General features: G+C 36.0%; 1 protein-coding gene across 1 annotated transcript; it reads left to right on the top strand.

The window, feature by feature from the left end:
* LOC125645419 (uncharacterized) lies at window positions 1-10963 on the top strand. The gene is made up of 6 exons (XM_056141146.1): window positions 1-15; window positions 680-794; window positions 5218-5349; window positions 7898-7950; window positions 8759-9008; window positions 10473-10963. Exons 1-6 carry the CDS (start codon window positions 1-3, stop codon window positions 10961-10963), a joined length of 1056 nt encoding a protein of 351 aa, XP_055997121.1.
* The last annotated feature ends 883 nt before the right edge of the window (window positions 10964-11846 follow it).

Here is an 11846-nt window from a genome sequence, read left to right as displayed (position 1 = left end):
ATGCCGGGCGCTTGGGTAAGGGCTTTACTATCTTGGGCTTGACTGGGCGTCGCGACAGATATTTGAACCCGGGATTCCCGGATGTGACGTGAATATCCTAATAATTAGGCCGTCCCCACTAGTACTGATACGTAATAAAATGAAGTCTGAAAAAGTGAAGATAACGAACAGTGATCAATCCCATAACTCCTCAGACAATTAAGAGTAGGACAAACACGAACACCTGTACGCATCTTGGGGTTAGTTGTCTAGGAAGAGTAGCCCCCCTCCCCCCCCCCCCTGTATATGTATGTCAGTTTTTGTTAAAATTACCGAACATAGTTAACCAGCTAATTTTAATAACAGATTTAAAACAAGTCTAGAAAATAAATATGACTTTAAGCGATACAGTCCGATATTTTTCCTAGAAAAATGTTTTACCTTGATGAGATGCTCTTGCAACCTATCACTCACAGAATAATGATAACACAATTTTTTATTTAAAAACATGAATTCACTAAGCGTAGTAATGTCTACTTCCTAATTCGTCAACAGAAGGAGGAAATAATGCGCATGACACACATAGGCATTAATTGCACGCTCTCTTTATATAGAATGACTTTAATAGCGACATTATCCTCACACGCTTCAAACAAAAATGCTCCAAGGTCCTGCTAAAGTCATTTTGTCTTCGTTGTAGACCTCCTGTGACACCGAGCTAATAATACAGCGCGAGATTCTGGAAATTCCAGTTATTTGTGGTGGTTGTACTAACACGCCAGCTGTGTTTAAGACGCAGAAATACCTGACGACAGGTAAACTTGCACAGAACGCCTACTGCAAACGTCTAATGGATGCCACTAAATCAAATAAAATATGTAAATAACTCTATTAATTAAACTTGAATTTCATTACCTATTGATTAATTATATCAAAATGGTGTACTGTAGTTTATGCCGAGACTATGTGGTCATTGTTTGAGTAACAGTTACCACGCTCTGACAAAATATCTGCGTCTGTACAAAGCTTCTCCGTGTATGTACAAAGTTTCAAGATAACCTAGATGATGGAAACAGTGATTTCAAGTTGTCCTTTTCAACTATATCAATATCAACTATAATATCAATACCACGATGTCATCTATAGATACGTATTTTAATGCAGACATTTTCATTCTCAGAAGCGCCCAATGTAGATGTTCATTTATTGAATTTAAAACTTAGTATACGGTACCAATTTTGATGCACCAGATGTGCATTTCGACAAATAATACCTCTTCAGTATTCCATCTGTAGACAATGAATTTCATTTAGTCAGCCGCTATGAAGTGTACTTATCTGAAAAAGTCCTAAATTCAGAGAACCTCGGTCTTTCAATTGGCGACAGAACTTCATCTCTATTATGAATTCTGTCGAAGACTATACCAGACGAAGGCTAGATATTAAAAGAACTTGATACATTGTCAGAATGGATTGAAACTATAAGAGGAATATTAAAATCCCGTATTAGACACATCAAAACAAAAATATGTACCATACATCATTCTCCATTTAGTAAACCAGAAGTTACATGTATATAAGAATTAGTTAGGTTACATAAAGAACATGTTTTGGTTCCAGCTGACAAAGCGTGTAACAACATTGTCTGTGATTGTAAGGACCTTTATTACAACTGTATTTTAAACGAACGTGATATTAATTCAACATTTGGTAATCATATTTACATGTTTACATATTTCCAACCGCCCTTCCACAAGATGATATTCGTCAAAATCATGCTTCAGGTTTTAGACACATTTAATATTGCAGTCAATGGGATGAATGCAATCTGACAACTCAACTGTATGACAAACGGGATGATTTCAGCTTCTCGATCGTCAACTTCCCATATTTATGTAGCAATAATCCCTTATTACCTGCATATGGTGTTTATATCTCTCAACTGATTCGATACTCAAGAGCTTGTTCTTCGTATAGTCAGTTTTTAAATCGAGGCAACCTACTGACAAACAAGTTGATGGTACTGGGGTTTCAACGGTCTCGATTGAAGTCAGTATTTCGCAAATTCTATGGTCGTTATAACGATCTAGTTCGTCAATACAACCTATCATTGGGTCAAATGCTGTCTGACGTGTTACATACCGATTGTAAGGCCGTTCTTGGCAAACTGATTTTGACTACGGATAACTTCGTTTACCTGATCAGGATATAGGGCTCACGGCGGGTGTGATCGGTCGACAGGGGATGCTTACTCCACCTAGGCACCTGATCCCACCTCTGGTGTGTCCAGGGGTCCGTGTTTGCCCAACTCTCTATTTTGTATTGTTTATGGGAGTTATGAGATTGATCACTGTTCGTTATCTTCACATTTCATGAATATGAGTTACCGTACCTATACTAGATTCCTAGACTTTATAAAAACCCTTACAACAAACAAACATACGGTACATTGCTGAATCCAGTAAATGCTGTTCCAAGTCTCTAACTTTGCTACAAACGAAAACATTAATTAACAGCTGTGAAGGAGAAACTTCAAATGTATGGTGCCACACCATATGCCAGATGTGATACAAATCAAATGTGGATTCTAAAGAACTTCTAAAGAATTTTGAATAAATTTGAAACCTCAAAACTTTGCTCAAATTAACATCAAAACGCATGACTTTTCAACGCTTTACAAGACCATTTCTCACGATGAATTAAAGACTAAATTTAAAAAAATGTTTATTCGGTATTTACATACATGCAAACATACATATATAAATACCAAGGCTAACCCATGAAAGCTCGCAAGCTTATTTCCAATGGGGTCCTTTGATGAACGGATGTTTGCGCTAAGGGGTCATTTTTGTGGGAGGAAACCCACGTGTCCGAGCGGGCGACCGCCATACCCTCTCACAACCTTTACCGATCACGGGGATCGAACTTGGGTCGCAGCGGTGAGAAGCGAGAGCGCTACCTCAACGCTACCTGGATTAGACTTTGTGATATCCTAGGTAGTTGCTTCTTCAATAAAAATGGAAAAAGGAAATATTCATATTGAATTCTATAGTCGTTATACCCTAATAATCTAGTTTGCCAATACATATGTACAACCAATAATTGGGTCAAATGCTGTCTGTTGTGTTTCACACCGATTGTTAGGCCGTTCTTCGCACACTAATTTTAACTTGATTACTCCGTTTAACTGATCAAGACATAGAGCTCACGGCCGTTGTGAGACCGGTCAACAGGGGATGCTTACTACTTCTAGACACCGTATCACATCTCTGGTATGTCCAGGGGTCCGTGTTTGTCCCAACTTTTTATTTTGCATTCCTTAGTGGACTTGTGAGATTGATCACTATTCGTTATCTTCACTTTTCATCGAGTGATCAGTGATCCAAAAATTACTTGGTTAAACACCACTCTGATTCCAAGGACTCTCTAAAGTTGAAATAAAAAATATGCTGAAGTTCTTCATTGACAATATATTCGTAGTCTTTGATGATCAGTTTTGTTGGAATTCTCATGGGAACGAATTGTGCTCCTTTCTTAGCTGACCTGTTTTATGTCCTTATTAGGCATGAGTTATTTAAATGCTTCTACATGAGAAGAAAAAAATCTCGTCGTGGCCTTCACTCGACATTTAGATATATCGACGACACCACAGAGTCCTCCACATCTGCTTCGTACTTAGATATTCTATTGAAAATAAATATTAATGGCAAGTAACAACTCAACTTTATGACAAACGATAATGATTTCAGCCTCTTCCTAGTCAATTTTCCTTATTTATGTAGCAATATTCCATTGTCCTCAGTCTGCAAATGGTGTTTGAATTTCTTAACTGATTCAATATACAAATTGAACCTCATTCACGTTTTATTATTTATTTTAAGTTTTTAATTGTACATTGGTCTTACTCTATTCAGGCCACACTATATCATTTATTTACCAAAATATTTTACACTTCACTTCCATGCCATCCAATTATAATTTATTTATTCATTGATATAGATATATTTTTAATTTCTCAAAGACCCCATTGGAAATAAGCAATAATACTTTTGCCTTAATGGGCTATCCTAGGTAGACTGTGATACATGTACATAATGCAGCAGTGATAATATCTTGTATGTGATGACAATACTGTGATAAATGACTGTGATAACATCTGGTATGCTAAGTTTTATACTATTGACATGTGTATTTATTTATTTCTATTCTGATGATGTTTTATACAAAATGATTGTTCTGCCTGAATAAAACTACTACTACTACTACTAGTAGTAGTAGTAGTAGTAGTAGTAGTAGTAGTACTACTACTACTACTACGCAATAGTTTGTTCTGCGTATGAATCGAGGCAGGCTATTGTGTAAAGAACGGTCTAACAATTTATATGAAAGACATGATCACCTATTGTCAATGAGAAACTCCGACCTCTTTTAATATCAACTTTAAAGTACAATGTACTTGTGCGTAGAATCAGAGTAGTGTTGTTGATTTGAGAAAAGTTTTTGTGATTTCACTGAAATTGGTTTTATTTTAGAATCCACATTTGATTTACACCACCTCTGGCATATATTTTAGCTCAGTAGGTATGACATTTCTCCTTCAGAGCAGTTAATATTTTCGTGAAGACCAAAGATGGGGATTTGGTAGAGCATTTAGTGGATCCAGCAATGAATCTCTGTATTGTTCTTAGCACACTGATTCTGACTGCGGATTGTCTCATTTACCTGATCAAGATATAGGGATCACTGCGGGTATGACCGGTCGATAGGAGATGCTTACTCCTCCTAGGCACCTGATCCCATATCTGGTGTATGCAGGCGTCCGTGTTTGCCCAACTTTATTTTGTATTGCTTATAAAATATGTGAGATTGTCATCAAACAAAACAAACAAAAACAAAGCCCACACCTCAATCATCAAATCAACAGGTCAAGAAGAACAACCGTTGTACTGATTTTTAATGTTTTGTTGCCACGGTTTACTTCCCTTGCAGTTCAATTATAACTGCTTCGTATTCTTCATCATTGCAAAAAATAACTGTCAAACAAATGAATAATAAAAGCACATTTACATCATACAATTAAATCATATTTTACACGTAACTGTAGTTAATGAAGGTTTTTCATTAACTAATAATTCATTATATTCAACTATACATGTTGTGTAACACAAATATTTTTACGTACGAATTACTCATAAGTAGAACTTTCCATGAGTTACTGCCCTTGTCTTAAACTCTCCAGTTAGTACAATCAGATTTGTCAGTCGATATAGATGCTCAGAGACAGAAGTCTCCACGCGCACCGCGTACGGCAAAGATGCCACCACACCTTGTACAGAGTGCAACCCTTCATCGTATCCTGTAGTCCCACATTGTAAGTTTTTATTATATTTTCATTTATTTATGACATGCAGTATTTATCTGTTTGGATGTAAGTGTAGGTAAACAATGTACCTGTTTGGCGGGAAATAGTTCGTGCATAGTCAACCATTGTTTGTGAGATATATGTAGTAAAAGTAATCATTTCCTTTTATTCGATATTACTTTATAGTCATACTAGTATTTATATTTTTTGAATACTACATAATTAATTGGTATAATGTGAAGTTAATTGTTTATACAACTTTTCATATTCTTAAAATACTCATTATTTGTTAATCGTGAGTGCATAACTTTATTGTAAGTTACTCTGAATTTCTTTATGTAATTGTGTATTATTTATTTTTGTTACAGCGTTTTACTAATTGAATAAACTGACGTACAGAAACCTAGTCTTTCGTGTCAGTACAATACATACAGTGTACTCAAAGTAATTTTCGTCTTGCAACAGTAAATCCCACAGACGTAATTCCTTACTCTTTTGGAAAACGATACATTAACTTTAATCATACAAAAGCTAAGACACAACTGTATATTTCATTATGATCTTTATGAACGAAATATTACCCATTCTCCGTTTTGTACATGTGGACATATTAACGAGATGTACATAATCTCTTTTTCGATTGTAAAAATTACCCTAGAGCGAGAAATAGTCTTTTTAATCGCCTTCCCTTGCTTGAATTTGGTCAATATTGATATGAAATTGTTATTATGCAGTAATGTTAATTTGTTTCTGCAAACTAATAAAAATATTTTTTCAGTTCATAAAACAGAAGAAACGCCTAATCATTGTACATTCTACCTGTTAATTGTTATGCTGCATGAAATGTTGTAATGTTCCCAATCCTTTTGATTTTGACTACGGATAACTCCGTTTACCTGATCAGGATATAATACAAAATAGATAGTAGGGCAAACACGGACCCCTGGACACACCAGAGTTGGGATCAGGTGCCTAGGAGGAGTAAGCATCCCCTGTTGACCGGTCACACCCGCCGTGAGCTCTATATCCTGATCAGGTAAACGGAGTTATCCGTAGTCAAAATCAGTGTGCCAAGAACGGCCTAACAATCGGTATGTAACACGTCAGACAGCATTTGACCTTATGATAGGTTGTATTGACGAACTAGGTCGTTATAATGATCATAGAATTTGCGAAATGCTGACTTCAATCGAGACTCTTGAAACCCCAGTACCATCAACTTGTTTGTCAGTAGGTTGCTTCGATTTAAAAACTGACTATACGCAGAACAAGCTTTCGCGTATCGAATCAATTGAAATAGTGTTACATTAATTTGGGAAGTTGACGATGGAGAAGCCGAAATCATCCCGTTTGTCATACAGTTGTGTTGTCAGTTTACCGTTAATATCTACTTTCAATAAAATATCTAAGTATGAAGCAGAAGTGGACGACTCTGTGGTGTCTGAATATTCGCAATGCATTTTCCTGAATACGAATTTAAACTCCGTACAACCAATTAAATCCACAGAAAAGAACAAACTTTTAACTGTTAAAAACAAAGCATGGTTATATAGCACATACTGAAGTTAAGTATAACCTGAAAAGGGGTTGGTGGGTGGATGACAATTATAAATAAACTTCAAATGTCATATCTATAGAAATAATTTGTCCACTCATGCCTACTACTATTTTAAAAGCAATTACTAAACGTGTAAAATCGACCATCCGTACCAAAACATAATCGCCCATTTCCCCACGTCATGTGATCAAATAATGCTCAATACCCACGATTAATACTTTTATATTCTTAATTCGTTTTACTGAAATGGGCATAGATTATTAAATTTACCATTATGTTATAGCAACTCATTATATTGTATTGGACGCCAAACTCTCAGATTTCGAAAAATAAAGAATACTTAGAATGGTGAATTAGTGGTTTTAAAAAATACCCAAATTGTTTGGGGAAAAAGGTTCTAAAATTTCTCAAATAGCATTTCGTTGAAATAACCATCTTTAGCTTTTCCAGATTACCATTTACACATGTATATGTACCATGTAGTTTGAAAATTCGGCCATATACATTTGTATCCTACCGGCAGCATTGCGCCCCTAAATCTCAAACTTTTTCTTTCCCAAACAAATTTCATTGAGTGCTGTAAAGACAATATCTCATGATCTTGTACATGACAAAGGCTTGTTATCATCTAAGCGTCTTATGTTTGACGTAGCCATGGAACGAGCGGGAGTCGAACTTACGACCTCTCGGTTACTAAGCGAACACTCTACTACTGAGCTACCGCGACCGGTTGGCTTTATCATATTGAAATAGTTATTCTCTAGTAAGATTGAAAATGAAGAAAATAACTTTTTCAATATAGAAAAAGGGATGGGTCATAGATCCTACGGTTACAGACACCGGCCTACTGTATGGCTTGCAACGCCATGCATCTATCCTTGAATGTTTGACGAATATGGCAACACTTCTGATTTAGCAGATTCTTCGGCGTACATGTACTCCTTGACTGTTTTCCTGGGCTACCATAGGCGATTCTAATAAAAAAAATTCTTTCTGTAGTTTCTCTTCCAATTTCATCAGTGACGGAAATCGGTGGTTCATCACTAAGAATGGTAGACAAGTTATCAATAATGTCCTCATTAAAAGTAAACTAATTTCTGTTACTTTCACTTTGAATACGGGAAGCTTTTCTGTATTTTCTTTTCTTTGTAAATGATTTAGCACCAGGCTTTTGTTCTGAAAGATAAAGACAAATTGCAAATCATCAACGGTTTCAATTGAAACTCATCGAATCACTCAAATGATTGTATAGAATGAGACTCAATACCCTGTGTTTTGGGAGCAGCTGATTGATTGATTGAATATTTTTTTACGTCCCTCCCGAGAATATTTCACTTATATGGAGACGTCACCACTGCCGGTGAAGGGCTGCAAAATTTAGGCCTATGCTCGGCACTTATGGCCATTGCATGAGCAAGGAGGGATCTTTATCGTGCAACACATGCTGCGACACGAGGCCTCGGTTTATTCGGTCTCATCTGAAGGACCGCCCCATTTAGTCGCCTATTACGACAAGCACGGGGTACAGAGGGCTACTCTAACCCAGATCCCCATTGAGACTGGAGTTAGAGCGTCGTAAAGACGGTTGATTTCGACTTCAGACAACGGCATGGAAGAACATGAGATAACTTACGAATTTAAGTGGTACAACCTATCCACTCACGCGTACTCAATACTGGTGGCAGGGGACAGCATTCTCTTCCACAGAGTTATCGGTCCTTTCTCTCCCTTATATATCTGTCAACTCCTAGAAAATAGTCCGTAACCCACGTGATAATATATCGATCACATGATCTAAGTATGGCAATGTGCATGATGTTACTTGTGCCATGAGTACGCCGGTAAAATTGGAAAATATAGACTTGTTTTGTGTGTTTTGCCAAAAACGTTACAACTTATAAGCTGAACAGCCGCAAATTAAAGAATGAAAACTTTAGTGAAAAGCTTAAAACTGTTGTTGGAGATGTGATATCACGTGATCTATTCCAAGCTAACGCAGGATTATGCCGGAACTGTTATTCAAAGACCGTCAAATATTTTGAGTTTGCAGAACAGGCAAAAACATCAGCCTTGTCATACACAAGTTCTGGTGGTGCATCATATAAGAGGGGTATGTAACTCAAATTATGAAAACAAAATGAAAATTATGAAAACAAAAAGAAAATGAGAAACATTTTCTTTTAGGGAGTGTCTATTGGCACGACGGTCGTGCCAATTATATTCACTCTTAACTATTTGCACGACATATCCAGTGGTGACGTCTCCATATGAGTGAAATATTATCGAGAGGGACTTTAAACAATATTCAATCAATCAATCCACACGACAGTCAGTTAGCACGACATATAAGAGAGATAGCCCCAATGCAACTCTTGGAGAGAGAGATAGAGAGGTAATGTAATATGCAAATAAGATTGAATTTTAAACAACATCAAGTTCTAAATATTTGATTGAGGGTTCATTGTTTAATTATCTTTTTACTCCATAGAACCCCAGGAATACCCCCATAGAACCCATGCAGATATATCCCAAAGTACTCGATAAAATAAATGATATTCGGTTTATATTTATAGAGGTTAGGGGTGTTGTTCACAAGATTGGAGGGGATGTTTACCCCCCCCCCCTTCCCCCCATCCTCCTTATTTTGTTTGCAGGGGCAGATCCAGGAATAGCAGTTAGGGGGCGCAACTTCATATGAAGCAGAGGGTCTGAGGCCTGGGTGCTGCCTTGAGGCCCCCAATTTTAAATTGTCTTTGTTGTGCGAATAACTATAACTAACTAATACCACTTTTTGTTAGTCTGTCCTGTATATTGCCAGATTAGAGCTAAAATAGTGAAAAAGTATTACTGGAGTACACCATCTATGTTCAAATTTATACAACTATTAAGTGTGAACAATGTTAAAGAACTCTGTAACTTGGAGAAATTTATTTGTAAAGCTCTTTAACTAAGAACAGTCCATAATATGTAATTTATATCGTCATTCTCCTTTTTTACTATCATTATACTATTGTATTTACTATATAATATTGTATGCTAGATGTCTTTGTAAGAATTGGCCATTTATTTTCAGCTTTGTAATTATTATCCATGTTCAATTTTGTTATAATGCTATAAGATGTATGTCTTTCGCAATAAAGTTATTATTATTAAAAGTTTACAGTATTGCAATCAGCGTGTCATCGTGGGGATAATCTGGGTTATTGGCACGACTGTCATGCGGATAGCCTCAGCCCTTCTTCTAAAATGCAAATCTTCTTGACAATCAAAGAGTTACTTTAATGAGAAAATATCAAATATAGTAACTAAAATAAGAAAAATATGGTCAACATGTCTTTTTTACTAAACCATTCCATAAATCATATAGAATTCTCAGATTGTCTTCTTTCATAATCAAACTGTTCGGATATTAGGAGGAGTCTACTATAGATATATACACACATATTGTTAATGTTGTTTTAATCATCATGTTAATTGAGTAATGTAAACCCATGTTCATTATATTTGTAACATTTGTCTTAACTTTTTTTATGAGTTTGTGCCAATAAAATATTAAGTATTCAATTTTATTTAGGTATATTATCACCACTTACCCCTAAATCTGCAAATAAAGACCATCTTGAGACTGTGCGTGGTAGATCAAGGAAACAGCTAAAGCTTTTACCTGTATCAGCGTCAGCAACTTACTCTGAACAACAGGAACCACAAATTTTAAATGTATCCAATAGGTTATCAGTGACCACTGATCAGACAAAAGATGATGGTGTTGCACATATTCATTTTGATCACTCTTATGATGCCCAAACAATGGCATCCACAGGAACAGCTGACATGTCATGTACTGATAAAACTTTATCAGTCTTGAAAGAGATGTTCATGATTGAGAAAGAGGACATTAAATTGCCTCAAAATGAAATTCTACAGACATTAAGGTCTCAGAGCTTTTCCTTAACTTCTAAACCTGCACCATTTGCACCCGTCTTGTGTTTTAAAGGATCAAACCAGATCTATATAGTGACCCATGACAGAATTGTGCATATTATCCATGAAATGGAGAAAAGATAAAATATTTTAAATTAACTTTGTGTTTCCTATTTCTTAAAAAAAGAATTATATACTGATACAAACAACTAAAACTAGATGGTCTAATTTCTGGTAGCCAGCCCAAATTTTAGGGGCCATGGGCGAATGGGCCCCTACTAAATTGTGTAACTATATGAAATGATTGGGGGAGGGGGGTTGCTAACTTTCCTACCCTATTTTTCCCCCCACTATATAAACCTAAAGTCGCATGTACCTTTTTAAACTTTTGAACTCAAAGTCAAATGATTGAATTATCATTGTGCCATTCTTTATCTTAAATTTTTATGTATGTATACAGGTACATTTCTGAAAGGGGGTGTATTTTTACAGAGGTATCAAGACTTTTAGGGGCCTGGTATATTTATATGTCATGTGAATTTATGCATTATTTTTGTATTTTGTAGATTGCCTTTTCTATTACAAGTGTTTTTGGCAATATCAGTACCTAATTCAGACAAGGTAGACAAATCCCTGATTCCAGTATTAGCTATGAAGCACAGGAGTCAGAATCTCACAACATTCCATAAGATGACTTCAGCTATTGTGGCAGAGGAGGACTTGATGATAGGGTAGGTATACAAAATGAAATTCTAAGTTACATTTGATTTAGGTTTGTTTTGTATTTCTTTTGTGCATGTTTGAATTTTAATGGTGAAATTATTTAGAGACTGTATTGGGGATCATTTTAGGGATTAGGGATCATTTTAAAATCAGAGCAGTTTTTTGCAAATATCTTAAAACAGTGAATATGGGGTTGGTTATATATCGCTCAGCATGACAGACTAATATCATGTTTACTGAAAGTGTGAAAATGATCCGTTGACGATCTGTTGAAGGGGGGGGGGGTGTCAGGAACCCTGGACCA

This window comes from Ostrea edulis, chromosome 6 (genome assembly GCF_947568905.1).
Source record: "Ostrea edulis chromosome 6, xbOstEdul1.1, whole genome shotgun sequence".
Classification (NCBI taxonomy): domain Eukaryota; kingdom Metazoa; phylum Mollusca; class Bivalvia; order Ostreida; family Ostreidae; genus Ostrea; species Ostrea edulis.
This window is presented reverse-complemented; position numbering and strand designations above follow the sequence as displayed.

What these genes read in the sequence shown, in the direction of transcription:
- LOC125645419 (XM_056141146.1), top strand. An exon ending in GTATCCTGTAGTCCCACATT is followed by an intron (nt 5,350 to 7,897) that starts GTAAGTTTTTAT and finishes TTCTTTCTGTAG; the next exon opens with TTTCTCTTCCAATTTCATCA. An exon ending in GTGGTTCATCACTAAGAATG is followed by an intron (nt 7,951 to 8,758) that starts GTAGACAAGTTA and finishes TGGAAAATATAG; the next exon opens with ACTTGTTTTGTGTGTTTTGC.